Source organism: Neomonachus schauinslandi, chromosome 15 (assembly GCF_002201575.2).
Source record: "Neomonachus schauinslandi chromosome 15, ASM220157v2, whole genome shotgun sequence".
Taxonomy (NCBI): Eukaryota; Metazoa; Chordata; class Mammalia; order Carnivora; family Phocidae; genus Neomonachus; species Neomonachus schauinslandi.
In genome coordinates this window covers 36,862,214-36,885,666 of record NC_058417.1, presented here as the reverse complement: position 1 = coordinate 36,885,666, position 23,453 = coordinate 36,862,214, and the positions used below count along the sequence as shown (strand labels likewise).

At 57.6% G+C, this 23,453-nt stretch overlaps 3 protein-coding genes across 5 annotated transcripts; 1 reads left to right on the top strand and 2 right to left on the bottom strand.

Annotated features, from left to right (window-relative positions):
* Positions 1 to 314: 314 nt before the first annotated feature.
* LRRC46 (leucine rich repeat containing 46) lies at positions 315 to 5,067 on the top strand. The gene is made up of 8 exons (XM_021704379.1): positions 315 to 324; positions 423 to 528; positions 1,840 to 1,948; positions 3,175 to 3,221; positions 3,495 to 3,604; positions 3,832 to 3,901; positions 4,233 to 4,384; positions 4,709 to 5,067. The coding sequence occupies exons 1-8, from the start codon at positions 315 to 317 to the stop codon at positions 5,065 to 5,067; spliced, it is 963 nt and encodes a 320-aa protein (XP_021560054.1).
* A 617-nt stretch (positions 5,068 to 5,684) lies between these two features.
* On the bottom strand, positions 5,685 to 9,471 carry SCRN2 (secernin 2). 3 transcript variants are annotated; one of them, XM_021704219.1, is made up of 8 exons: positions 9,427 to 9,471; positions 8,888 to 9,061; positions 8,477 to 8,658; positions 7,693 to 7,892; positions 7,096 to 7,311; positions 6,792 to 6,957; positions 6,509 to 6,689; positions 5,685 to 6,247 (listed from the first exon to the last, which is right to left on the bottom strand). In XM_021704219.1, exons 2-8 carry the CDS (start codon positions 9,059 to 9,061, stop codon positions 6,089 to 6,091), a joined length of 1,278 nt encoding a protein of 425 aa, XP_021559894.1. In that variant the 5' UTR covers positions 9,427 to 9,471; the 3' UTR covers positions 5,685 to 6,088. The 3 variants fall into 3 exon arrangements, with proteins under 3 accessions (XP_021559894.1, XP_021559895.1, XP_021559896.1); XM_021704220.2 differs by having other exon boundaries at positions 6,539 to 6,689; positions 9,427 to 9,464; XM_021704221.2 differs by having other exon boundaries at positions 7,096 to 7,285; positions 7,739 to 7,892; positions 9,427 to 9,464.
* Positions 9,472 to 15,156: 5,685 nt separating this feature from the next.
* SP6 (Sp6 transcription factor) lies at positions 15,157 to 18,893 on the bottom strand. The gene is made up of 2 exons (XM_021704234.1): positions 18,753 to 18,893; positions 15,157 to 16,668 (listed from the first exon to the last, which is right to left on the bottom strand). The coding sequence occupies exon 2, from the start codon at positions 16,608 to 16,610 to the stop codon at positions 15,480 to 15,482; it is 1,131 nt and encodes a 376-aa protein (XP_021559909.1). The 5' UTR covers positions 16,611 to 16,668; positions 18,753 to 18,893; the 3' UTR covers positions 15,157 to 15,479.
* Positions 18,894 to 23,453: the final 4,560 nt, after the last annotated feature.

Genomic DNA, 23,453 nt, shown 5'->3' with positions numbered 1-23,453 from the left:
GTCTCCTAGCAACGACGCTTAGCCTCTTGGGCACAGCTCTTTTCTTTTGATCCGTACCCGCCACTCTCTACCCACAATCCCCCAGTTTTGCTAGCCCTTTTTCACCCCTCAAACTCCAGAGCCCCCGCCTCGATTTACTTTTGTCTTCTACCCCACCTCATTAATTGGCTCTGAATCAACCACTTTCCCTTGTCCTTCGAGTCTCCGAGCGTCTCTCTCCTCATACCATCCTGGGTTCCGCCATACCCGGGACTGTCCAAGTTGGTCTGCTTCCCTTCGTTCTAATCCCATGCCAGGCCAGTAACCTTTAAATCATGCCCGGAGGTGAGTAGGGGATGGGGTGGTGAGTAGAACAGTTGGATAACAGTAGGGTCAGGCTTCCAAGAATAAGAAATGTAACAACCGGACTCATCTTTTCACAGCTAAGCTTGCCCAGAGTCCAGAGGAAGGGGGAGTGTGTATTACTGAAGCCCTTATCACTAAGCGGAACTTGGCCTTCCCTGAGGATGAGGATCTGTCAGAGAAGATGTGAGTGCCAGGGGGGAGAAAAGGGGTGCTGGACGATTGAAACACACAGGATGACCGGTCCCCTGAGCTGTACTGGTTTGTCAACTCATCTTTGTCCCTCTTTTTACTTACTCCATGCATTCAATCAGTGGTCATGTTCAATTGATTTTGCCTCCTTAAACATTATTCTATTTCTTTTTTACCATGCCCACTCAACTGCCTTAAATAAGGCTCTTAAGCCATCACCTCTCAACAAACTCCTAATTAGTCTCCATGCCCCCAGTCCTGGATCCCCGTACCGTTGCCAAAGTGATCCTTTTAAATGATAGATCTGATCAGGCACACCCTGATAGAACCTTCCTTGGCTCTCTCGTACTTCCAGAATAAAATCCAAATGCCTTAGTGTGAGTTGACTTCTGATACCTTTTCAGCCTTATTTCTTGCTGTTCACAATTCCTCTAAGACCCCACGTTTTCACACCTTAGCACCTTGCCTCTCAGATTGGTGCCGAGCAGCATCACCTGGGAGGTTGTTAGTAATGAAGACACTCAGGCCCACCCCAGACCTACTTAACCGGAATCTGCATTTTAACAAGAACCCCCAAGGGACTCCTGGGCATATTAAAGTTGGAGAAAGCCTGGATTAGCACATACTGTTCCTTCTTTTTGACATGCCTTCTCCTCATCCCCTTCTCACCTTCCCAGCCAACTTCTACTTATATGTCACCTCCTTCAAGAAGCATTCCCTGTCCCCTGATTCACGACTGAGTGCACAGTTCAGGCACTCCTTTAGTCCCTTGTACTCATGTCTGTCATCCACTTGTCATAGATGTTTGGCCTGCTTCCCTAATAGTGATGAGCAGGGACTCTCATTTGTCTCTAGTGGGCAGTAAATGCTGTGGTATGAATGAGTGAACGGAATAAGTGCTTTTCCTTCCATGGACCACCCAAAAGGGAAGTGAGGAAGGATCCTCCTGCAGAGATTGTCTCATCTCTGCCCCGGCCCCTGCTTCCACCATCCACGCTGGCCCAAGGAAGTCTTCCCTTGCCTCAGAGTCTCTCTAGGAACCATAAGCTGCTATCACCCATTTCCCAGTCCAAGGGCCCTCTACTCCTCTCACCCTCTGATCCTTCCCAGTGCTACTGCCCAAGATCCAGGGCTCCCAACCAACCAGGTTTCATGATCTGGACACCGCCTCATGAGTCAAGAAGTTGTTCGACATCTCATCAAAGGCACTTTGCTTGAAACACCTTTCCTCCCCACTCCCATCTTCCCTGCTGAGACACCGCAGAAGTGGTGCTCCCTTATAACACCTGCTGACCGTTCTTCCAGGTTTCACACTCTGGCTGAACTGCAGACTGTCCGCCTGGACCGGGAGGGGATTACCACTATTGGGAACCTTGAGGGCCTCCAGAACCTTCACAGCCTTTATCTGCAAGCGGTAACTTCTTGCCTCCTGCCCTTACTCCCCCTTCACCCTCTGTGGACAGAGTCTGTTTAATCCAAAAGCAACCAATCAGGTCATCTTACCCATTCCCTGGCGTTCAGGTAGGCAGACCTTCATTGAAACTGTTCCCAGATGGGGTCCCTGGCTGGCTTATCTGTGGAGCATGCAACTCTAGATCTCAGGGTTCTAAGTTCAAGCCCCACATTAGGTGTAGAAATTATTTTTTTTTAAAGATTTTATTTATTTATTTGAGAGAGAGAGAATGAGAGACAGAGAGCATGAGAGGGAGGAGGGTCAGAGGGAGAAGCAGACTCCCTGCCGAGCAGGGAGCCCGATGCGGGACTTGATCCCAGGACTCCAGGATCATGACCTGAGCCGAAGGCAGTCGCTTAACCAACTGAGCCACCCAGGCGCCCCTAGGTGTAGAAATTATTTAAAAGTAAAATCAGGAAGGAAGGAAGGAAAGAGAGAGAAAAAGAAAGAGAGAAAGAAAGAAAGAGAGAGGGAAGGGAGGGAGGAAGGAAGGAAGGAAGGAACGAACGAACGAACGAACTGTTCCTAGATGAATCAGGAATTCTGTTCACTTGAAAGACCAATCCTCCCAAAAGAGATCCTGAGCATGCTCTTGAATCACTGTTTTTTGTCAGACACTTCTCTTAGCCTCGAAGTTCTTTTTGGTGTCTACCTTAAATCTCTCATGTTATATATACCTTGAGCCCATTTCCTGTTTTGAAGAAGTAGAAGAGGGAACCAGAAGATTCCTCTGCATCCTTCAGAACCTTGAAGGCTGTTTGTTGTTGTTGTTGGTGGTGGTGGTGGTTGACTGGCTGATATTCAGTCTCCTCCAGTTTGAATATACCCAGCTCCTTTAATCTTTCCCCATAGAAACTTTACAAATCAAAGTAATGTATATTCATTACTCCTGTGTGTACCTAAGCCACCACCAAGGCTTTTGCTATTTCCCCATGGCCCCTTGGTTTCCTTCTTATTTCCAGGCCCCTCTTTGGTTGTGGGGTGAGCAGGGTATACTTTAATGAAGCGTAGTCAGCCCCCAAGTTGACACCCTTCACCATCCACCCAGAGAAAGCAAATCATCCCCAGGTACTGAGAACCAGTTCAGGGAGCAGGGTTGGGGGGCTGTCATTCCCAAAGTGCCAGCTCTCTGGCTGGGCCAGGAGACGTGGTCTACCCAGCTTCCCCAACTCATTTGCTTTCTGCAGAATAAGATCCAGCGGATTGAGAACCTGGCCTGCATCCCCTCCTTGCGGTACGTGGTGTCAGGGTTCAGGCCCGCGGGAGGGGGGAGAGAGGGAGACCCGGTCACGCCCCAGAGAACTGGTGCAGACCTCTCCAAGCCTAATGTCTTGTCCGCTGAGGACCCAGCAAGCCCTGCTCTGCTTCCCCCACCCCAGGGGGCCATGGGTCCCCACTCATCATCGGGCTGCTTAGCCAGGGGCGCCGGGCGCCTGGTGCCCTCCTCCCTTCCTCCAGTGGTTCTGTGATTCAGCTCTGTCTCTGCACCCCTCCCTTCCCCCCGCAGCTTCCTGTCTCTGGCAGGAAACCAAATCAAGCAGGTGGAAAACCTCCGTGACCTCCCACATCTCCAGTTTCTGGACCTTTCTGAGAACCTGATAGAAACCCTGAAGCTGGGTAGGAAGGGCCTGGCCCCAGCTCATGGGATAAGCCTTGTGTTGGGGGGCCCCCCTCCTCTCTGCCACCATCTCCCTATGCTTGCATTAGCAGCAACTCTAATTCTCCCTAAACGGTAGCCCTACATTGTGCCTCTGGGGGGTCTGGGGAGGCTGTACAAAGAGGCAGTGGCTTTGGGCCAGAAGAAGGCTATGACACCCTCCTTCCCCTCTCCCTGGTGCATGCAGATGAGTTCCCCCAGAGCATTCTCATCCTCAACCTGACTGGAAATAGCTGCACCAACCAGGACAGGTACAGGTGAGAAGGACCTGAGGGCGGGAAGAAATGCGGTATGGCCGAGCTCCTCCTCCTCCCTCCACGTGGGCTCCCTCTCAGCCTGCAGACCCGGGGTCACCATCCATGGCACCTTCTCCTCTGCCACCCCAGCTCAAGTGGGACGCCTTTTCTCTCCCACCCCGAGGTCCACACGGAGCCAGCCCTTAGCTCTTTGGGGCTGACCGCAGGCCCATCTCCCTGCCTGCGAACACCCACCCCTCTCGGTGCGGTTGCTGCAGCTTGTGTCTGGCTCCCCCAGGCTCCCCACCCATGGGTGCTCTCCTGGGGGGCCTCTGCTCTTCCCGCCCTGCAGGGAGCTGGTGACAGAAGCCCTGCCGCTGCTCCTGGACCTGGACAAGCAGCCCGTGTTAGAGCGCTGGACCTCGGATGAGGAGGAGAAAGCCTCGGGCGATGAGGAGGAGGAGGAGTTCCCGGAGCTGAGTGGCCCATTCTGCACAGAGCGAGGTGGCCCTGCTTTCCAAGGCTCACACCCTTCCTAGAACTCCCCTCTGCCCTGTGGGGCACGGGGGAAGCTAAGATGGCAGTGGTGGCTAGGGAGGCAGCCCCAAGCCCAGAGCAGCATCTGGGTCAGAGACGGACAGTGCCGCTGGGGCCAGGTGTCAGCCCAGCATGCAGGTGACGCGTCCTCCCGACCCCAGCCCCGGGCCCCTCCCCACTAGGGATGGTAGCGGGTTAGTTTGCTCAGGGGGTCAGCCAGAGACCTCCCGCCAAGGGCCTTCCTGCCAAGCCTGGGGCTCCATCTACCACCTCCCGTCTTGTCCCTGCCAGGCTTCCTCCAGGAGCTGGAGCAGGAGATGGGCAGACACAAGGAGCGCAGACAGCAGGCAGCCCTGGCTGAGCACGTTCTGAGGATGGAGACAAAGCCCGCCCTCACTGGCCTCCCCCTGCTGCCTGGGGGGCCCACGGCTAGGGACAGCAGTCTCTCTGTCACTCCCGAGCAAGGGACGGAGACATCCCCCAAGGCTGCCTCCTTGCCACAGGCCACCTCTGCCAGCAAGAAACCCTGCCCTCTGGTTTCCGGCCAGCAAAGCGCTGTCCCGGCAAAGAAGGGGACCCCAGCCCCCGCGGCCTCTGTGGCTGGGGCCTCTAACACAACCAAAACTGTGACCAAAAGAATCCAGAAGTGAAGTGCAGCCCATCCCTACCAGCAGTACCCCAGGCACAAGGACTGGGAAGAACAGGGCATGGGGTGGGTCTTCCCCTCCTTCTCAGACCCCGCCCCTGTGGCAGGAGCCTACCCCAGTAAAATGTCTCCCAGCCCTGAGTATGTCTTTCATTTTTTTTTTTTTAAGATTTTATTTATTTACTTATTTGACAGAAAGAGACACAGCGAGAGAGGGAACAGAAGCAGGGGGAGTGGGAGAGGGAGAAGCAGGCTTCCCGCCGAGCAGGGAGCCCGATGCGGGGCTGGATCCCAGGACCCTGGGATCATGACCTGAGCCGAAGGCAGACGCTTAATGACTGAGCCACCCAGGTGCCCCTGAGTATGTCTTTCATGTTGTTGGGGGGCATCTGAGGGGAAGCAAGCAGTCAAGGCAGTGGGAAGGAGTCACAGAAATACAGATCCTGACTCTAAAGAACACGTTTCTGGACCTTTCGGGAACTACCCAAAGGACTGGCCCACCTCAGGTCCCCACCTGGCTGCCTGGGCCCTGAGCGGGCCTCGCCTTGGGGAAGATGCCGTCCTCCGGGGCACATCTCACTGCCACCCTTAGGGAGTGCCCTCCCGAGGTTCAAGCCAAGGACCAAAAACCCGTGGTTCTAATTCTCCCTAAACGGTAGCCCCATATTGTGCCAGGCGTGTTCTCTTGTTCACACCCGCTCACACACCTGGGGAGACCACCTCTCCTCACACGCCCCTGCCACAAAGTTCTCCATCTAGTTCCCATCACCCAAGTGAGAAGACTGCTGCCCAGCAAGACAACCAGAGGCCCTGTAGTCAGCTCAGGGCTGCCCTTTGCCCTCACTTGGCTCTCCCATCCCCACTAGACCTGGGATCATGTTCACTGAACAGCGAAATAACATACTTTATTAAGGCAAAGGCCGAGCTGGCCGCCCTGAACAAGGCTGAGGGGAGTGAAGGGCTTGTGCTGATCCTGCTGCGCCGGGGGTCCTGTGCCCACCCCAGGCCAGGAGGCACTGTGGCGCTCAGGCGTACACCTGGCTCTCCCTCTCCACAAAGGCCTGGAAGAGGGTGCCCAGCTCCTGGGGCGGTGGGGCCCACTCCCCGGCCAGCAGTCCCCGCGCAGCCTCCAGGCCTTCCTGCTCCAGATCCTGCTGCTTCCGCCGGAGCTGCTGCCCCCGATCCTGCCCAGGAAAGGTGGAGATGAGTCCCCAGGACAGGCTTCCCTCTGGATCCGGGGGAGATCCCTGCCATCTCCCACAAGCAGGAGAAAGGACAGGGTCCCCGACATTTTCCTGGGCAGCTAGCTTTGAAGGCAGAGACTCCTCTCCCCAACTCTAGAGTCTCTCCTCCACTCCCAGGCCCCCCTCATATTTCCAGAATCCCGACTGGGGGTGGGTGAAGTGAGTCATGCCCCCAGAGTAGCCCCTCGTCCCTGGGGGTACCTGTTCACTCTCCATCAGCCCCAGAGCCACCTGGTGTCCGCAGTAGAGGGTGTGCCGGCGATCCACCTGAGTCTGGAATCGGGGCTGGGTCCGAACAGGGTCCTGTGCTCCAAAAGTGGGGGACAGCACCTGGGGGGCCTGGGCCGCCCCTGCCCCGAAGATGAAAGGTTTGAACACTGACCTAATGGGACAGAGATGGAAGGAGCGAAGGTTATTACATCCCCCATCCGCCCCCCCGACCTGGCTCGCTCTCCCCTGCCTTCCCCACCCTCATTCCCCTCACCTGGATGGGTCTGGTGTGGCGGTGAGGAAGTGGACACAGGGCTGTGTGGGGTCCCGGGGCAGGATGGACACCATGCTGGCCGTGGTGCGAAAGCCTCCTGAGTCCATGCAGATGCCACTCTCCTTGTTCCTGAGGATGCCCATCATCACCTCTGCCGTGATGCCCCCTGCGAAGGAGGACAGGCTGAGGGGGGCCCCAGGGCAGAAGGGGGACCTCTGACCTTGGGTCAAAGCCGTGAGAGAGGAGAAGGGCTGGCACTGCCGAGGCCCTCCGGCCCCCAGCCCGCCACCATCCGCTCACTGACCTCTTTGCTGCTGCAGCAGCTCCCGCCCAGCCTGGAAGCGGGCTTTGGCAGCCTCCATGCGCACAGGCTGCTGGGTCAGGGAGAAGACCTGAGCGAAGTCAAAAGTGCCCTGCCCACCCCACCAGCCCTGGGCCAGGGCGTGGGTCCGCAGCTCCGAGTGTTCGGCCGAGATGTCCGTGCCAATGCTCAACTGGTTGGAGATGTTGCGGGCCCCCTCTGTGGAGGAGGCGGGGGGGAGGGGATGGCTCATTTCTCATGAAGCACCTGCTCTGTATCAGGTGCCAAGAACATGATGGTGAAGAGAACAGTCCTGCCCTCGTGGGGAGGGAGACAGACAAAAGGATCACAGAAATAAATGTGAACTTGCAGCTGTGGTGAGTGCAATGAAGAGGCACCTGCTTGCATATAAGGGGGGAACCTGACTGCCAGGGAGTCCAGGAAGGCTCCCCAGAGGAAGTGGCAGGCTAGAGCACAAGAGGACCTCAGCAAGTGAAGGGGGAAGCAAGGGTCCTGCCCTGCCCTGCCCCCATCCCACCCCCTCCCAAGGCTGGCAAAAGGGCCACCCCCGGGAGGCAAGCCCCGGTGCCAGGCCCTCACCCTGGATCCTCTGTGCGGCCCACAGCCTCCCCGCCGTCTCCAGTACCCATGCCTCAGTCCGGTCAGCCAGCAGGAAAGTGTTGTGGTAGCAGAATGGTGCGGGGTCCTCCCGGCAGCTGCCCCCTTGCCCGTAGCGCTCCAGCAAGCCCGTGATCACGTGCCAGGCCTCCAGGGCAGAGCGGCTCCGTTCTAAAGCCAGCCTGGCACGAAGAGAGGGGCAGGGACCAGAAGGGCAGTGACGTACCAGTGGCGGGTGACGGAGGCCGCAGCGGAGAGACGCAGCCCAGAGAGGCCCCCGTCACGCAGTCTGCCGACAGCGGTCATATGGAGCGCAGTTAGGCCAGCGGTTTTCAAGTTCCGCTCTGAGGGTCCCATGAAGAGGCCCGAAACATGGTCTCAGAGAGAGAAGCGCACCGAGTCCCCCAGGCTCCCTTGAACCAGAGCTGCTCTGATTTTACTGGCTTTATACACTGGGGCTCCGTATGAGATTCCATTTGGGAAAGAACAAAAAGCACTTCTATTGAAAAAAGAAATGTGAAACCACTGCCCTATTTCTGAGCCAGGAGAGGCCCAGAAGGGGTCACACTTGGGAGCTCCTTACCAGACTGGAGAGATGGGGCCCCGGGAGAGAAGAGGAGCGGGGGCAGCCTCTCTGGGGATGGCGAGGGGGACACAAAGATGGAGGCCCCTGTGACCCCGCTTGCGGGGGGAGGGGGATGGCCTGGGTCAGTACTCAGCAGCCAGACTTCCGGTGCGTAGCGATGAGGGAGGGCAGGGTCCCCACCTGAGCAGGTCCATGCCCAGCAGGGCTTCCCCCTCGCCAACTGGCTCCTTGGTCCACACTGCCTCATTGCCAATACAGACGCCATGCTCATTGGCGCCCATCTCAGCCCCCCACAGCCAAGAAGGGCGGCTCAGGATCACAGCGTGAGTCTTTGACACCTGTTCCACCTCAATGTAGGTGCACTGCAGGTAAGGGGGGAGAAAGGGAGAGTCCACTCACAAAGGGTTTTGGTATTCCCATTTTGCAGAGGAGGAGGCTAAAAAGAGGCTAGGGCCAGGTTGGTAGACAAGAAGGTCATGCTCTTTCCAGCACCTGTGGTGGCTTTCCGGGCGTGAGGAGCAGAGGAGGACGGTCTTAGACGGATGCCTAGATCTGCCAGAGCTCCTGACACTTCCATAAGGCCTAACCCACCTGGAGCCGGCTCCCAGGGGCGTGAGTCCTTGCCGGTACAAACACCACCTCCTGCACTTCGTCCCGGGGCCGGTCAGAGTTCTTGGCAAAGATCACCGCGGGGATGGCCGAGGCCGGGGGTACCGAGACAAAGCAATCGCAGGAACACGGGGCATCGGGGTTCCACGAAGCCATCTGGGGAGAGGTGGAGATGAGTGCGTCCCCCTCGGGCCACCTCTCCACCATCCTGGCCAGGGCTCAGCCCCTGGGAGCCCCTCTCCCAACACGTGTCAACAGACACTCGGAGGACACTGCCGTTGGATCCGGGTGCTCAGCACCGCACACACACTCCATGCGCGGCAGAGGCACCGGCTCTCGGCCTCCGGCTCCAGGCTCGGGGCTCAGCAGGCGGGCGCAGAGCGCACGCTCCCAGGGCCCTACCGGGAGCCCGGCCCTCGGGTGCAGTCGCGGGACCCCCTCCCTCGCCACCCAGCCCCTCCAAGAGTCTCACACCCCCCTTCCTCTCTTCCCCCCGCCCCCCGATACGGTGTGCCCCTCACCCTCTCTCCCTCCGAGATCCCCCGCTTGGTCCCGAGCGCCACCGCCTCCGCTTCGGGTCATTGGGCGGAGGCTCCCAGGTGACCTGGAAGGCTTTGCCCGGGGGGCGGAGCCGGAACCAAGCGCTTGCAGTTCTTCCGCTTTCCACCAGGGCGCGCGCCAGCACTGCTTCTTGGAGCGGAGCGGCCTCGGAAACCGTGCTAGGCTGCCCGTTCTGGCCCGCGCCGCTTTCAGTCCGGATAAAGGCTGAGACGAAGCCAGCGGCACTTCGAATGGGGTCATCGTGGGGAGCGGGAGCTGCGGGTGGAAAGAAGCCCACGTGAAAAGAGAGGAAAGGAAAACCGGGCAGATCTGTTAGAGAGCGCGGATTGCTGGGGCATCTGGAGGAAAAAACTCAGCCACTTGTGTCCTGGTTTGAATTACAAAGGTGCGACCTACCCCCAGCCCCCACCGGGGCGTAAGATCTGTCAGATTGTCACAGGGAAGGAGGTGTAGGGATAACTTAAATTAATGCATTTTTTTTTAACGCACATATGCTCAAAAGCCACCTGACCCCCAAAAGATGGATTCCGCCCCACAGTGCTCAAACTCCTACCAAGATAGCTTTGAAAGGAAATTTGAAAATTTCTAGTCCAAAGATTTGGTGCCTTTACATATAGTGAAACTGAAACAGCAAAGAAGTCTTGGCCAAGGGGGCACATATTGATGTGTGGGTGGACTCTGATCCCAAATGTTCTGCTTTCCGGGTCATTTTCCTCTATTAACCCTCTCCATAACCAGCATTTAAGCAAATGCATCTTACTCCTTTTGCTCTGTGGAGACCTCCAGGAGTGGGGACAGGAGAGATATTGCAGATTATCTACTTCTCCCACATCCATCCTGCCAATCAGTCAGGGCTGCTTCTCAGAGCTCTGGCCACAGCATCCCAGCCTGGGGTCACTCCTGGGATGGGACTGAGGCCAAGGTTTCCCCAGGAGGCAGGCTATGGGCACGTGCACCAGATAAGGCTGTTGGGGGATCTGAAATCTGAGATATTTCCTAATTGCCTATAGGTATCCAAGGCTGATTCTGAAGAGGAAGCTCTCCCCCAAGAAGATGGTCTTTACTTTCAGAAGGGGCACTGCCACTTGCGGAGAAGAATTATCTAGAAGCTGGGCTGGAGGCAGGGAAGAGCATCACCTGAAACTCAGAACACTGGCATCTCATCTTCTGCAATGGATCTGGAGTGTCTCTTTGGGCAGGTCACTTTTCCTTTGAGGGCCTCAGTTTCCCCAGTGGCAAAATGACCACACTGAACTAGTTCTGTGATTCTCAAGCACAGGTGGGGAGTGGAGGGGAGGAATTCGTTTTCAACCACACAACTCCCACTGCACAACAGAATACTTTCATACTGTCCATGGACTGCCAGCATCAGCATCACCTGGAAGCTTGTTAAAAATGCAGAATCTGGGGCACCTGGGTGGCTCAGTTGGTTAAGAGGTCGACTCTGGATTTCCGCGCAGGTCCTAAGATTGAGCCCCGCGTTGAGCTCCGAGCTCAGTGGGGAGTCTGCTTCTCTCTCTCTCCCTCTGCCCCCCAAATAAATAAATAAATCTTTTTTAAAAAGATGCAGAATCTTGGGCCCCACCTCAGACCTACTGAATCAGAAGCTGCATGTTAACAACACCCCCCCGTGTAGTTTGAGAAGCGCTGTTTTAATACGCCCTCAAGGACATCACTTGGTGGGGTGCTGGAGAGTTAATCGGGTGTGTTGAGAAACTCCATGGGTGACTCGAATACGCCCTCTACCGGGCGAAAACAGCCAGACTGTTCGATTCCCGAGATGCTTTTCAAACCCGCGCTGCTAGGACGCGGAGCTGTCGAGCTCTCCAGAGTTAATGGAAAGTGAAGGCTGCTTCAGATGTGCTGTCGACGGGGAGGTGTCGTGAGGTTGCCGTCGGAGGTCATTCCAGAAGCAAACGTCAAGGCTGTGTGCTGATGAATGTGAGCACCCAGAGCGGCGGGCAGCCCAGCCGGCCCCCCTCCTGCACTTCCCCGGCCGCCCGAGGTGGGGCCGGGACTGGCCGGAGGAGCAGCGTGTGTCTGCGGGCCACAGCGCCGCCCCAGGCTGCAGTTCCCGGGCGGCCTGCTCCTCCGTCACTTTCCCATTCCTGATTTCACTCACCAACCCCGGAGAGGAGGTGGCCGCTCAGAGAGGTTGTCCAAAGGGTGAACCCACATGGCCTGATTTCCCTAATTCCTCCCTGGCCCCTCCAGGGTCGTCCCAGCCTGGGAGCGCCAGATCTGAGGGGTCAGTGGTGGCCTTGGGCTCCCGGGGGGGTGTGGGGGGGTGTCGGGCCAGCCGAGCAGCATTGCTGCCAATACGGGCCAGTGAGCAAACATCAGAGCCCCACCAAAGGCCCCCGCTAAGAATGCAGGTCAGCAGGAGGAGCTGCAAGGGGAGGAGGGGTGGCCCCAGCCCTGCCCAGACAGGCCCAGCCAGCCCCACAGCTGCCCTCCTGTCCCTGGGGGCAGCGATGGGCTACAGGAGGAAAGGGCTCCCCGGGTTCCTGGGGTCTAAGTTCCGCAGAACCAAGAAGACAAAAGAGGCGCCCCACGGAGTGGGGCCGGCAAGAGGTCACGGGAACATAGGCCTGCCCCTCCTCCTCTGGGGCTTCTAAATCCAGGAGCAAGAGAAAGCAAAGAGCTACTCCCCCCAAACCCCCAAACAGGTGATGCGATGAGCCAATGTGGGTACCAGATTTGGCTCCAGGCAACTGGGTTAGGGGTGGAGTGGGGGAAACAGGAATCCCACTAGGGAAGATAATTGTGGCCAAAATGTAGGCTGGGAAGGTGAAAGAACACCGTTTTGGAGCCCGAAACTGCTCTGCTGTCAACCTGCCTAGCTTTGGCCTCTGGAGTCATGAGATTTTTTTACTCATTTCACCTGCATCAGGCACCTGAGTAGCAGGCATTGGGCAGCCTGGGAGAGTATGTACAGATGGGCGTTTCTGCACATCCCAGGCTGCCCGGTGGGTCCGGTGAGGGTGCGTTGGTGCGCACTGGGTTTGTGTAACTGTGGCGGGCCCTCTAGCTGGGAGTTGCAGTAGGATCCTTCCCTCATACTTTCCAGCTGGGCCGGAGCCCATCAGATATCTTGGCTGCCTTTCATCGCCTCGTCCCTGATAGGATCATCCTGGGTGAAGAAATCGCTGTCAGTCACCCCCGCCTCGCTCACAGCCAGAGGGATCGATCACACCCCCATGGGGGCGGGGTGACCGAGCCGGGAGGCTGGTTCTCCGGGGCAAGGCAGGGAACCGGCGTTCTTGGAAGGGGAGGGCAAAGAGGGGGCTTATATGTGCGGGAGGCAGGAAATATCTAGAACCTTCTCATCCCCAGGGAGGGACAGTTAGCCCAGCTATCAACCCTGAGGGAGCTCCTCCCTCCTCCGGCACCAGCCACCTCCTGGGGAAGGGTCTGACCCTTCCATCAGCTTGGCTCTGCCCCAAACAAAGGGAGGAGAGGCTGCAGCAGGGCTGCGGGATCAAAGGAAGTGTCCACCCCACCCTGCAGCCGGCCTGGTCCTCACTGCTGAGGGACACTGAGTCAAAAATGAAACAAGAGCTGGAAGACAAATGAAGCAATGATGTGGTTGATGACTTTATTATGGCATAAAAAACACAGGCTGTTTCTTCCTCCTCCTCCCCCCCCAAAGGGGGTTCACAGCAGTTAAAGGGAAAAAAAATCCTACATTTCTCCTCTAGGGGGCTGCCTACAAGGGGGTAGACAGCCAAGCAACCTAGATCTATAAAGGAGGGGAGCAGAAGAAAACCCATCCAAAGCCCTCACCCGCACCCTTAGAGCTCAAGGCCTCCATAGGGGGAACATCAGTGTCCCCCCTGCCGCCCCAACACCCATGCGGGAGTTCCCCTTACAATGGTCACTGGGGAAGGCTGTCCTGGTGGCACAGGGAGGGGGTGGCTGGTTTCGATGGGTGGAGGAGAAAGGCATCCCACACCCACAGGGCCCTCCCTTTCTCCCCCTGTCTCCACCTGGCCAGGCAACCTGCGGTACTGCCAACTCTCTCCTGCCCCCAACCCTCTCGACAAGGAAAGGGACCTCTGGTTGGCATAGCAAGAGGTAGGGAAAAGAGGGAGCAAAAAGAAAGAACATTACTTCTTAAACTACCCCAGGCCCATGAGTCTCTCAGGGAGAGTCACCCTGTCCCTTCTAAGAAGGGCTCCCTTCTTTGCAAACGCATATTCCTAACCAGATCCCAGACCCACTTCCCATTTAGCTCCCAGTCCTGGGACTGGGCTCCAGCATCCCCAAGGGAGGGAGAGATGCTGTGGGCCTAAGCCCTAGGACTTTGGACGGGGTGAATAAGGTGGGGTCTCTCCAGCTGGAGACCCCAGGCTCAGTAGAGAAACACACACACATGCACACACAGGTACAAACAACATGCACACACACGTGCCCTAATATTAAATAAAATACCTTTTGCTTATAACTTAAAAATCAATACACAACTAATCCTTGCATAGGGCTCTGGGTGGAGAAAGAGGGGCAAAGTCAAGGGAGGTCAGAGGGAATCTTAGGGCCTCTACCTCTAGCTTTGGAAAGGGTACTAGTTCCAGATCCTTACCCCTATCAGCTTCCTTCCCTTTGCCTGGCTCCACCCCTGTGAGGCTCTCCCCTCCCCAGTCCCCACCCCAAGATCAAAATCAGGATGTATCTCTAGCATCTAAAGAAGGGGACAAGGACAGCTTCCTGGACATCACCTCAGAAGGCAGACCCCTTCCAGTGGGAGAACACCTCCTTCATATGGAAGGGGAGTTCCCCTGCCCAGAATTGAGATGAGGAGAAAGGAGCCTCCTAACACATACTCTACAGGAGGGCCTAGGCTTGCAGGCAGCAGAGAAAGGGGAGGGGAGAGAAAAGAAAGAGTGGGCCTGAGCTTCTCAGTGAATAGAAGATGGCTGGGCAGGGGCAGAGTCCTCTTCTCTGAGTGGGGACCACTGGAGGTCCCTCTGTTGGGACACCCCACCTACTCCCCCAGGCAACCCAGGTAACCCTTTTCCTTCCACCCCTAAGGGGAAGGCAAATGATGGGGGCGGGGACCCAGGATGAGGAACTACGTCAATTCTAGGGTGAGGGCTGGGGCTTCCGGTTGCCTTGAAAACCTAGATCAGGTAACAGAGGGGGAATGTGAACTATACTGAACTTTTTTTTTTTCCATAAAAACCATGAGTTAAGGACTGAATCCGAGTTAGAGAGGTAAGGGGTTAATTCCTTCCATTGCCCCACCAAATCCCTTTCTCTCATTTTAGAAGGGGACTTTCTGCCCTCCCCGTCCCAGTCTAGCTCCCTCCTCCACCCCACTGCTCTCGATTCTGGCCTCTTCCCCTCTTCCTTCATGGCTCCATCAGAGTGGGTTTGGAAGGGTTAATCAGGAGGCACATCAAAGGAGTTATTTCTACAGCAACAACCCTCCCAACCAGATAGAGACCCCTCCCTAAGAGGGACCCCTGTCTCCCCTACCCCACCTCAGCTCTCCCTCGGGAAACCATAAGGATAGAAGCACTATAAGGGGGATGAAAGGGACCTGGGCCGCAGGGCGGGTCCGGAGGCACTTTTATGTCCCGGTTCCCAGGCGCTAAGGACGTGTCCGGACAGCTACCCCCAGCGCCCGCGGCGGCCCCACTCCTCTCTGCTCCGGGGACGCGCCGTCTCTTCCAGCAGGTCCCCTCCGCCCTCCAGCCGCGGTAGGGGTACCCCACCCCAACCCCCCAGCCCGGACACAGGAGCGAAGTAGTGAGGAAGGGGAGGACGGAGGGGCATGCGCAGCTCCACCCAGCCCAGCCAAACACATCTCGTCCAGCCCCAGAGACTAAAGAAAACCCTAGCGCCCGGTCCCCCTGACCCCGCACCACTTTTCCTCCCCCTCAATAAATAACCACCTTCTCCTCTGACTCAAGTCGCCCCCCAAGGGCGTCATGCCGGCGGGGGTGGGGGCGGGGAAATCTCTTCTGATGCCCCCAGGGGAGACGAGCGTGGGGGGCGGGACGGGAGCAGCTCAGTTGGAGGGAGCCGCGCTGCCCTCGGCCTCCCGCTTGCCTTTGCCCCCGGGGGGCTCCACCGCTCCGCCGGCCTTGCCCTCGCCCGGGGCCGCCCCTGCAGCCTCCTCTTTGGCGCCCTCGTGGGTTTTCATGTGTTTGGCCAGGTGGTCGCTGCGCATGAAGACGCGGCTGCAGACCGCACAGGGGAACTTCTTGGTGCCCGTGTGGGTCTGGAGGTGGCGCTGCAGCTCGTCGGAGCGCGTGAAGCGCTTGCCGCAGAAGAGCCAGTTGCACACGAAGGGGCGGTCGCCGCTGTGCCAGCGCAGGTGCGCCTTCAGGTGCGACGTCTTGGCGTAGGCTTTCCCGCAGCCCGGGATGTGGCAATTGTGCAAATGCTTCTTCTTGCCCCCGTCGGGCCCGCACGGAGCCCCCAGTCGCTCCGCCTCCAGGCAATTGGGGCAGCGGCAGACGGTCTGGCCGGAGCTGCGGGGCACTGAGCGCCGGGAGCCTTTGGGCCGGGCTGCCCCGTCCAGACTGGAATCCAGCCCCTGGGACTCCGGGGCGGCCGCTTCCAAGGCCTTAGCCCCGTCGGGAGGCCCCAGGAGGTGCTGCCCTCCCGCGGCCGGGAGGAGGTGGTGCGGGTGTGGGTGGGGTGGCGGGGCACAAAGCTGGTGGTCTCCGACGTAGCCCCCCAAGCCAGCCTGAAGCGCCCCGGGGTGGCCGGGTGAGGTCAGCGCGCCCTGAGTGTGGGGGAGGTCCATCCAGCTGGCGCCCGGATGAAGGTCCCACCACGAGCCATCCTCAGTGCCTGGGTGAGTTGGCCGGAACCATGAGTCGTAATGGTGTGACATGTCCGGCTGCAGGAGCTTGGAAAAGGGTCCCGGGGCCAAGGGACTGTCGCTTTCCAGGTCCTCGCAGGTTACCCGAGAGGAGGCCCCCGGCAGCTCATAGCCCTGTGAGAAGTCCACCTCAGGGCCCAGCGGGAGGCTCTGCAGCTCTCCAGGCTGCAGCGGGGAGGGGTAGTCCCCGGCCTCCGGGCTCGTGTGGCCCTGGTATGTTTGGAGAGGCTGCAGGTCGAGGCGCGGCGGGGAGGCGTGGGGCGCGTCCGTGTGCTGGCTGCCCAGAGAGCCGCAGACAGCGGTTAGCATTGCCGGGATCCGGGGTGGGGTGAGGAACAGGGATGGTCAGGGGCACCTCAGGTGGGACCTAAAGGAGGCAAAGAAGAGGTGAAGTGAGTAAAGTAACCAACTCACTTTTAGTCCTGACCCAGATCCCCCGAAGTGCTCCTCTGCGGCTGGACAGCAGGTGAAAAAGAGGAACACACCTCTGAGTGGAGACTAAAGACCAGTAAACAGAATTTGGAAGTGCTAGGAAGGGTTGAGAGTGTGAGGTCTCAGCCAAGGGGGGAAGTTGACCTTCTGCTAGCTGATCCCTCCTACCGGACCCAGCTCATCCTGAGAGTTGGGCTGGTCCCAGGCTGGTGGGTCAGATGCACCTACAGTACAGTGCTAGAACCATCCCCACCCCGGGTGCCCAGGCCAGCACAAAGAGCGGTGGCATTTACCCCCTGCAGACCGGCCGCCATCCCCAATGGAGGGCCTAGACCCATCTCTGCTTCCCTAGTTTAACTCAGGACACAGATGAGGAGAGGGTGGTGGTCTGTTTCTGGAACTCAAAGCTTGAGGTGACTTGACTTTCCAAAGCCCAAAGCAAGTTCTGAGATATTGGAGAAAGAGACCTCATCCGATCCCTGAGGCATGTTCAGTGAGGAAGAGCATTTCACTGTTCTGTACCATTCGCCTCAGCTCTCTGCCTGCCCGGCTTTGGCCCCACCAAACCCATGCCTGGCCCCCACCCCTTCCCCTCAGGCAGGGACTTCACCTCCCTGGGGGGCAGCCACAGTGCCAGTTCCCAGAGAAAGTTAAGCCTCCTCTCCTGTCCTGACCCACACAGGCGCCAGCCGGCTGTCTGGAGGCTACCCATGCCCTCCTCCAATCTAGGGGAGACTCAGATGTGAAGCTGAGAGGAGGTCAGCTTCCCCCGAGAAGGGGGCCAGCCAGAGAAGAGCTTACTAACCAGCTCAGGAAGGTAAAATTGTCACCCCGTTAAAGGATACAGAGTGAAAGTGGGGACAGCGAAGGGCAACAAGAAAAACCAGAATCACAGAAACTACGAATTACCCCAAGAGATTATAGAAAGGGGTGCATTCTAGGCATGGATCATTTTTAGGAGTTCTGCAGATGGTTCCCATATGCAGCCAAGTGTTGAGAACCACTGCTTCAGGCCAACCCTCTGATTTTAAAAAAGAGGAAACAGAGGCAGTATTCGGAGAAGTGACTTGAACAGACATTCATTTACTTGTTCAATCAACCGATATGGACTGTATGTACCTCTGTGAACCAGGTCTCTGGACTCCCCGTCTGTTACCCTTTCCCTAAACTGTCAGCAACCTAAAGACATCCACCCCGTTTTTAACCACATTATCTTTCCCTGCCCCGGTGCTTCAAGTGCAGAGTTTGTGTGCTTGGCCTTCTCTGATGGTGGGGGAGGAGGTGCAGTGGGTTAGGTCAGGGGCTTCTTCCCACAGCAGGGCTGACCCTACCACCTTTGGCCCTGGTAGTTTGGGGGGGGGAGGGGAACTGGGGCGCCTACTCAGGCTCCGGCTGCCTTACCACAAGAAAGGAACAGGGTGAAGCAGCAGGAATGGAGCCTCAGGCCCAGGCGGGGCGGCCCAGAAGGGGCTGGGCGGGAGCAGTGAGGCCTGGGACCCTAATAGCTTTTAGTGTCTGGGAACTGCCCCAGGGACTAGGGGGTGGGGACGCTAACGACCCAGGCTCCGGAGTGGCCTCTCCCGACGCAGAGCCAGGGAGTCCAGCCCTGGGATGCAATGGCCTGCCTGCAAGTTTTCGGGACAGCCGGACACACACTCTCGGCTTCCCGCTCCCCAACGCAGGAAGCCGGGTAGAGACACCCTTCTAACCCCCTTCCGCCGTCTCCCTCTCCCGATCACCGGCGCTCAGGTGGTCAGGACTTCCGTACTCCCAGTCCTCAAGGTTCCAGTCCTCCGGTTGTCCCAGTCGCTCCAGTTTCCCCGGTTTTCAGCCTCCTCGGTCCCTCGTCTCGCCCTTCCACCCAGTTGTCGCTCGGCCGGGACTCTAAGCCCCTCGGACTCTTTAGAACCACCTCCCCCAAGGCCACCGGAGGCTGAGGCGAGTTCGGGGCGCCGAGAGGATCTCTCCGAGAGGATCCCCGGAGCGCGCACCCCTCGCCGCCCCGACCCTGGCTCCTACCTCGAGGCTGCGCTCGGGCTCCGGGCACCGCAGGCTGGCGCGCTACCGACGGGCGCTCATGGGCCCTGCGCGCCGGCGGGCTCTCCAGCGGCGAGGGGCAGGAGCCGAAGACGAGCGCGGGCCGCGACCAGACCCGGCTGCGGGCGGCGGAGGAGGGGCGGAGGGCCGGCGGGAGGGCGGAGGGCGGGCGGGAGCCAGGGAGCGAGCGAGGGAGCGAGCGAGCGAGCGAGCGAGGCCAGCTCCGCCCGTGACTCACCCGCGCTCTCTGCCTTCATCCTCTGCCCTGCGCTCCTTTTTCCCCGAGTCCGCGGCCCCGCCCACCTCACCTGCCGCCGCCTTTAACCCTTGCGGGCTCGGCCGGACGGGAGGCCCGCACGGCCGGGCCGGCGGAGAGGGGGCGGGCTCGCTAACTAGGTCGCCTCCCGCCCCTCCCTCGCTCCTCCTCGGCTCCTCCGCTCCTCGGGCGGGGGTCCTGGGCGGAGCGTTTCCCAGGCTCCGAGACCCGCCCCTCGGGTGCAAAACTGCCCCGGAGCCAGCTGAGTCTGCCGGGGGACGCGGGGCTCAGACCCTGGGGGCCTGGAGAAGGGGGCGGGTCCTCGGGGCGATTAGGAGCGTCCCTTGGGCGGCGATTGCTTCCTCCGCGCTCGACCCACCCGCCCGGCCGCGCGGCGCTGCCCCGGGTACCGAGAGGAAAGGGAAACAGGACTGAGCGCCAGGGATGTGTCCGGTCTACCCCAGGCCTAGGCCGTGAGAACTTTGGGCTGCCGCCCTCTTTCACCATTCCCCCCGCGCCGCTTCTCTCCGCCACCACCATCCTCCCCCGGCCTTTTCGCCCCGGCTTTCTGCCTCTTCCTCTCCGGTCACTCGCCTTTTTCGGGTGGCCTCCTCTTCTCCTCTGCCCACTCCCCTGCTCCTCCACTTGCCCTGTTTCCCCCTGCCTGCCCCTGTTCGTCTCCCAGGCCCCCTTCAGGTCTCACTCCGCATCTCCCCTTGGGCAGCAACCCCAGCGCGTCCTAAGTCCATCTTTCAAATACGCGACCCCCTCGGTCCGAGAGCTGCTCAGCCTCCGTACGCCCTCCACCTTTGCCCCCTCCTGCGCGCCCGGCTCTGAAAGTTGGGGCAGGCGCCAGAATGGCCCTGGGAAGGGACACTTCTGGAAAGAATTGATCGACCCACTGGCCACGATTCTCCCCCGAATGTCTAAACCCAAGGTTCTTAAGTTTGGGGAAGAATCTGGGATTCCTTTAAGGAAAACAAATGCACATACACAATGCACCATTCTGGCAAAATTTCAGGGCGCTCACGGCGCCCACCGAAAAACCTCTCTCCAGGTCCCAGTTGGTGGAGATAGCAAGCGCGGGTGGCGAGAGGAGCTCCTCCTCCTCCTCGCCCGCCTGGCCTGTGCACCCGGGGAGTCCGATGCTCCCTTCCGGATCAGTGCCTCCTCCCCGCCGCGCTGACCTCCCGAAGTGACTCCTTTCTTGCAGGGGAATTCTGATCGATTTCCATATATTTTTTTTCTTGGCGCTGTTTGGCTTTCCCTACGCGCTCTGCCATCGGCTTTTTAAATTTCGTTTTTTGTCTTGACAGTCTATCACGCACAGCAGGACCAGAATTTAGGATGATTCAATCTCACCTCTGCAGCCTCGATTTCCATCACCATCGCTCTACACGGCTCGAATTTCCGTTGGGGACGTTCTCGAAGTGCCACTACAAAACGACTAAACTGAATCCACAAGCCCCTTGAAAAGCAGCCTTTGCCTGCATAGTTCCCCACCACCACCACCAAACACACACGGTCTTATATCCAGAGTCAATGTCTGATTCGTCGGTTTGTCTCCCTCTTTTCTAAGACTCAATTTCTTCATCTGGGCCACCTGAGTTCAAGTTGGGAGACTTTCCCGGGGCTTAAAGTAATTGCTGTACCTAAAATACTTAGCCCCTGGGTCCCCCGGTAAGCTCACAGTAAAGGGAAGATGTTGTTATAATCATTAAATAAGTGGGGTTCCCAGCAAATGTTTATTGGATTAAGGTATATTCACAAGATCTTTGGACTGGAAGTTGGTGGACCTAAATTCTCGCCCCGGCCCTGGACTTGCTAAGCTGATCTGGTGGGTCAGGTTGCTCTGAGCCTCAGTTTCCCCCTGGGTTAGAATGCAGTTAGAGCAGCTGCCCTGCAGGGTAAAAGACAGGCGCTTGGGAAGCCTGGAGGAGCTGTGGCAATGTCCGGGATTGTACTTTCTGATCAGTGGCATTTCCTTCTTCCGGACACTCAGACCCCAGCGATGTAGGTTCTCAAGCACTGCTGTGGATCTTTGTGGCCACTGCAACATTGACAGCTCTCTATCGACATGGTTTTATCTCTGTTCACAGCCACATCCAGAACAGAGCCTGTGACTCAGGCCCCTGTGTTAAGTCTGATTTGACCCATAGGCATTCTCTGCCTCCTTCCTCCCTGCAGCCCACTGGCCTCTGGCTATTCCTGAAGCTACTGCTCTTAAGGGATCTAAGCAGGGATCTGAGTCCCCCCATCCCATTTTTTTTTTCTAGGCACCAGATTATCTTATCTTCCTGGCTCCTTCTGCTCTTTCCTTGGAAAGCAACAGGGAAAGGGGTCCAGGCCCCGGATGGTAGACTTCCCACGCCGCTTTTATCCCAGGCCCCCTTCAACCCCACCCTGCCCTGACTGGCAGCCACCTAGGGTTCCCAGGAGCAAAGACCCTCCATCTGCCTGTGGTGCTTAATACAGTTGTCTCAGAAAACCCAGCCATCCTGCTTTCCTGTCGTGCCTAGCATTCTGCCTCTGACTCAGGGTGCTATCTTTCTTCCAGGTCCCCCTCTACTTGCCTTCTTCTGATTCCAGTCCTTTCCAATTTTCCACTTGCCAGATGGTTTCCTACTAAACAGTGCCCCTGGTCTGATGTTGACTCGACTGCCAATATCACCACTGCCCAGTATTCTTATGTCTTCTCAAAATTGAGCAATGCTGCCCACCTCATCTCGCACACAAACTGAGATTTTGCCCAGGACTTGGACCATTTCTGGTCTTTCTCCCTCATTTCCCCAAAGGGGTAAATGGATTTTGCCGCAAGTGGCCAATCCTGCCACCCCTCTTCTCACACCTCATTTATACTCAGCAATCATTCTGCACCTGGAGCAGGTCAGTCTCCTACTCATGACCACCATTTATTTACTGAGCATCTACTATGTTCCAGGTACTTTACACAAATATCATGAGGGGCACCTTAGTGGCTCAGTCATTAGGCGTCTGCCTTTGGCTCAGGTCATGATCCCAGGGTCCTGGGATTGAGTCTGCATCAGGCTCTCTGCTCAGCCAGGAGCCTGCTTCTCCCTTTCCCTCTGCCTCTCCCCCTGCTTGTGCTCTCTCTGTCTGAAATAAATAAATAAAATCTCTAAAAATGATATCTGTTTTGGGGACGCCTGGGTGGCTCAGTCGTTGGGCGTCTGCCTTCGGCTTGGGTCATGATTCCCAGGGTGCTGAGATTGAGCCCAGCATCGGGCTCCCTGCCCAGCAGGGAGCCTGCTTCTCCCTCTCCCACTCCCCCTGCTTATGTTCCCTCTCTCACTGTCTCTCTCTGTCAAATAAAATCTTTTTTTTAAGATTTTATTTATTTATTTTTAAAGATTTTATTTATTTATTTGACAGAGAGAGACACAGCGAGAGAGGGAACACAAGCAGGGAGAGTGGGAGAGGGAGAAGCAGGCTTCCCGCAGAGCAGGGAGCCCGATGCGGGGCTCGATCCCAGGACCCTGGGATCATGACCTGAGCCGAAGGCAGACGCTTAACGACTGAGCCACCCAGGCGCTCCCTAGATTTTATTTATTTATTTGACAGAGAGACACAGCGAGAAAGGGAACACAAGCAGGGGGAGTGGGAGAGGGAGAAGCAGGCTTCCTGCGGAGCAGGGAGCCCGATGCGGGGCTCGATCCCAGGACCCTGGGATCATGACCTGAGCTGAAGGCAGACGCTTAACGACTGAGCCACCCAGGCGCCCCTCTGTCAAATAAAATCTTAAAAAAAAATATCTCGAATTCTCATGGGCATGCAGCAAAGTTGTTATTATTGTTCCCATTGTACAGATGAGGAATTCTGCCAAGGATCAAAGAAGTTCAATGACCTGCTCAAGATTACAGAGCTATTAAACGAGACAGAGAAGGAAACTGAGTCCAGATCTGTCAGGCTCCAAAGCCCTGTTCTGTCTGCCACTCCATCTGGCCTCGCTGGGGCAGCAGTGCTGCTGGGCCCCAGGAGTCCGGCTCCCCTAAATGCTGAAGGTAAAGAGGATAGCATTCTTCAGCTGATGTCCAGATCAAAGCCATCCATGATCCTGCCTTTAATAGGACAAACTGGTCCCATCTTGGATTGCTGGGACAAGTCACAGCTTTATCTGTGGCCCTTTCTAAACCTCAGTTGTCCTTCTATGGAGACCGCACTAGGAAAATATCAAAGCTGGTCTGCCTATAAAAATGGTCTTGTGCAGGGCGCCTGGGTGGCTCAGTCGTTAAGTGTCTGCCTTCGGCTCAGGTCATGATCCCAGGGTCCTGGGATCGAGCCCCGCATCGGGCTCCCCGCTCAGCGGGAAGCCTGCTTCTCCCTCTCCCGCTCCCCCTGCTTGTGTTCCTGCTCTCGCTATGTCTCTCTCTGTCAAATAAATAAATAAAAAATCTTAAAAAAAAAAA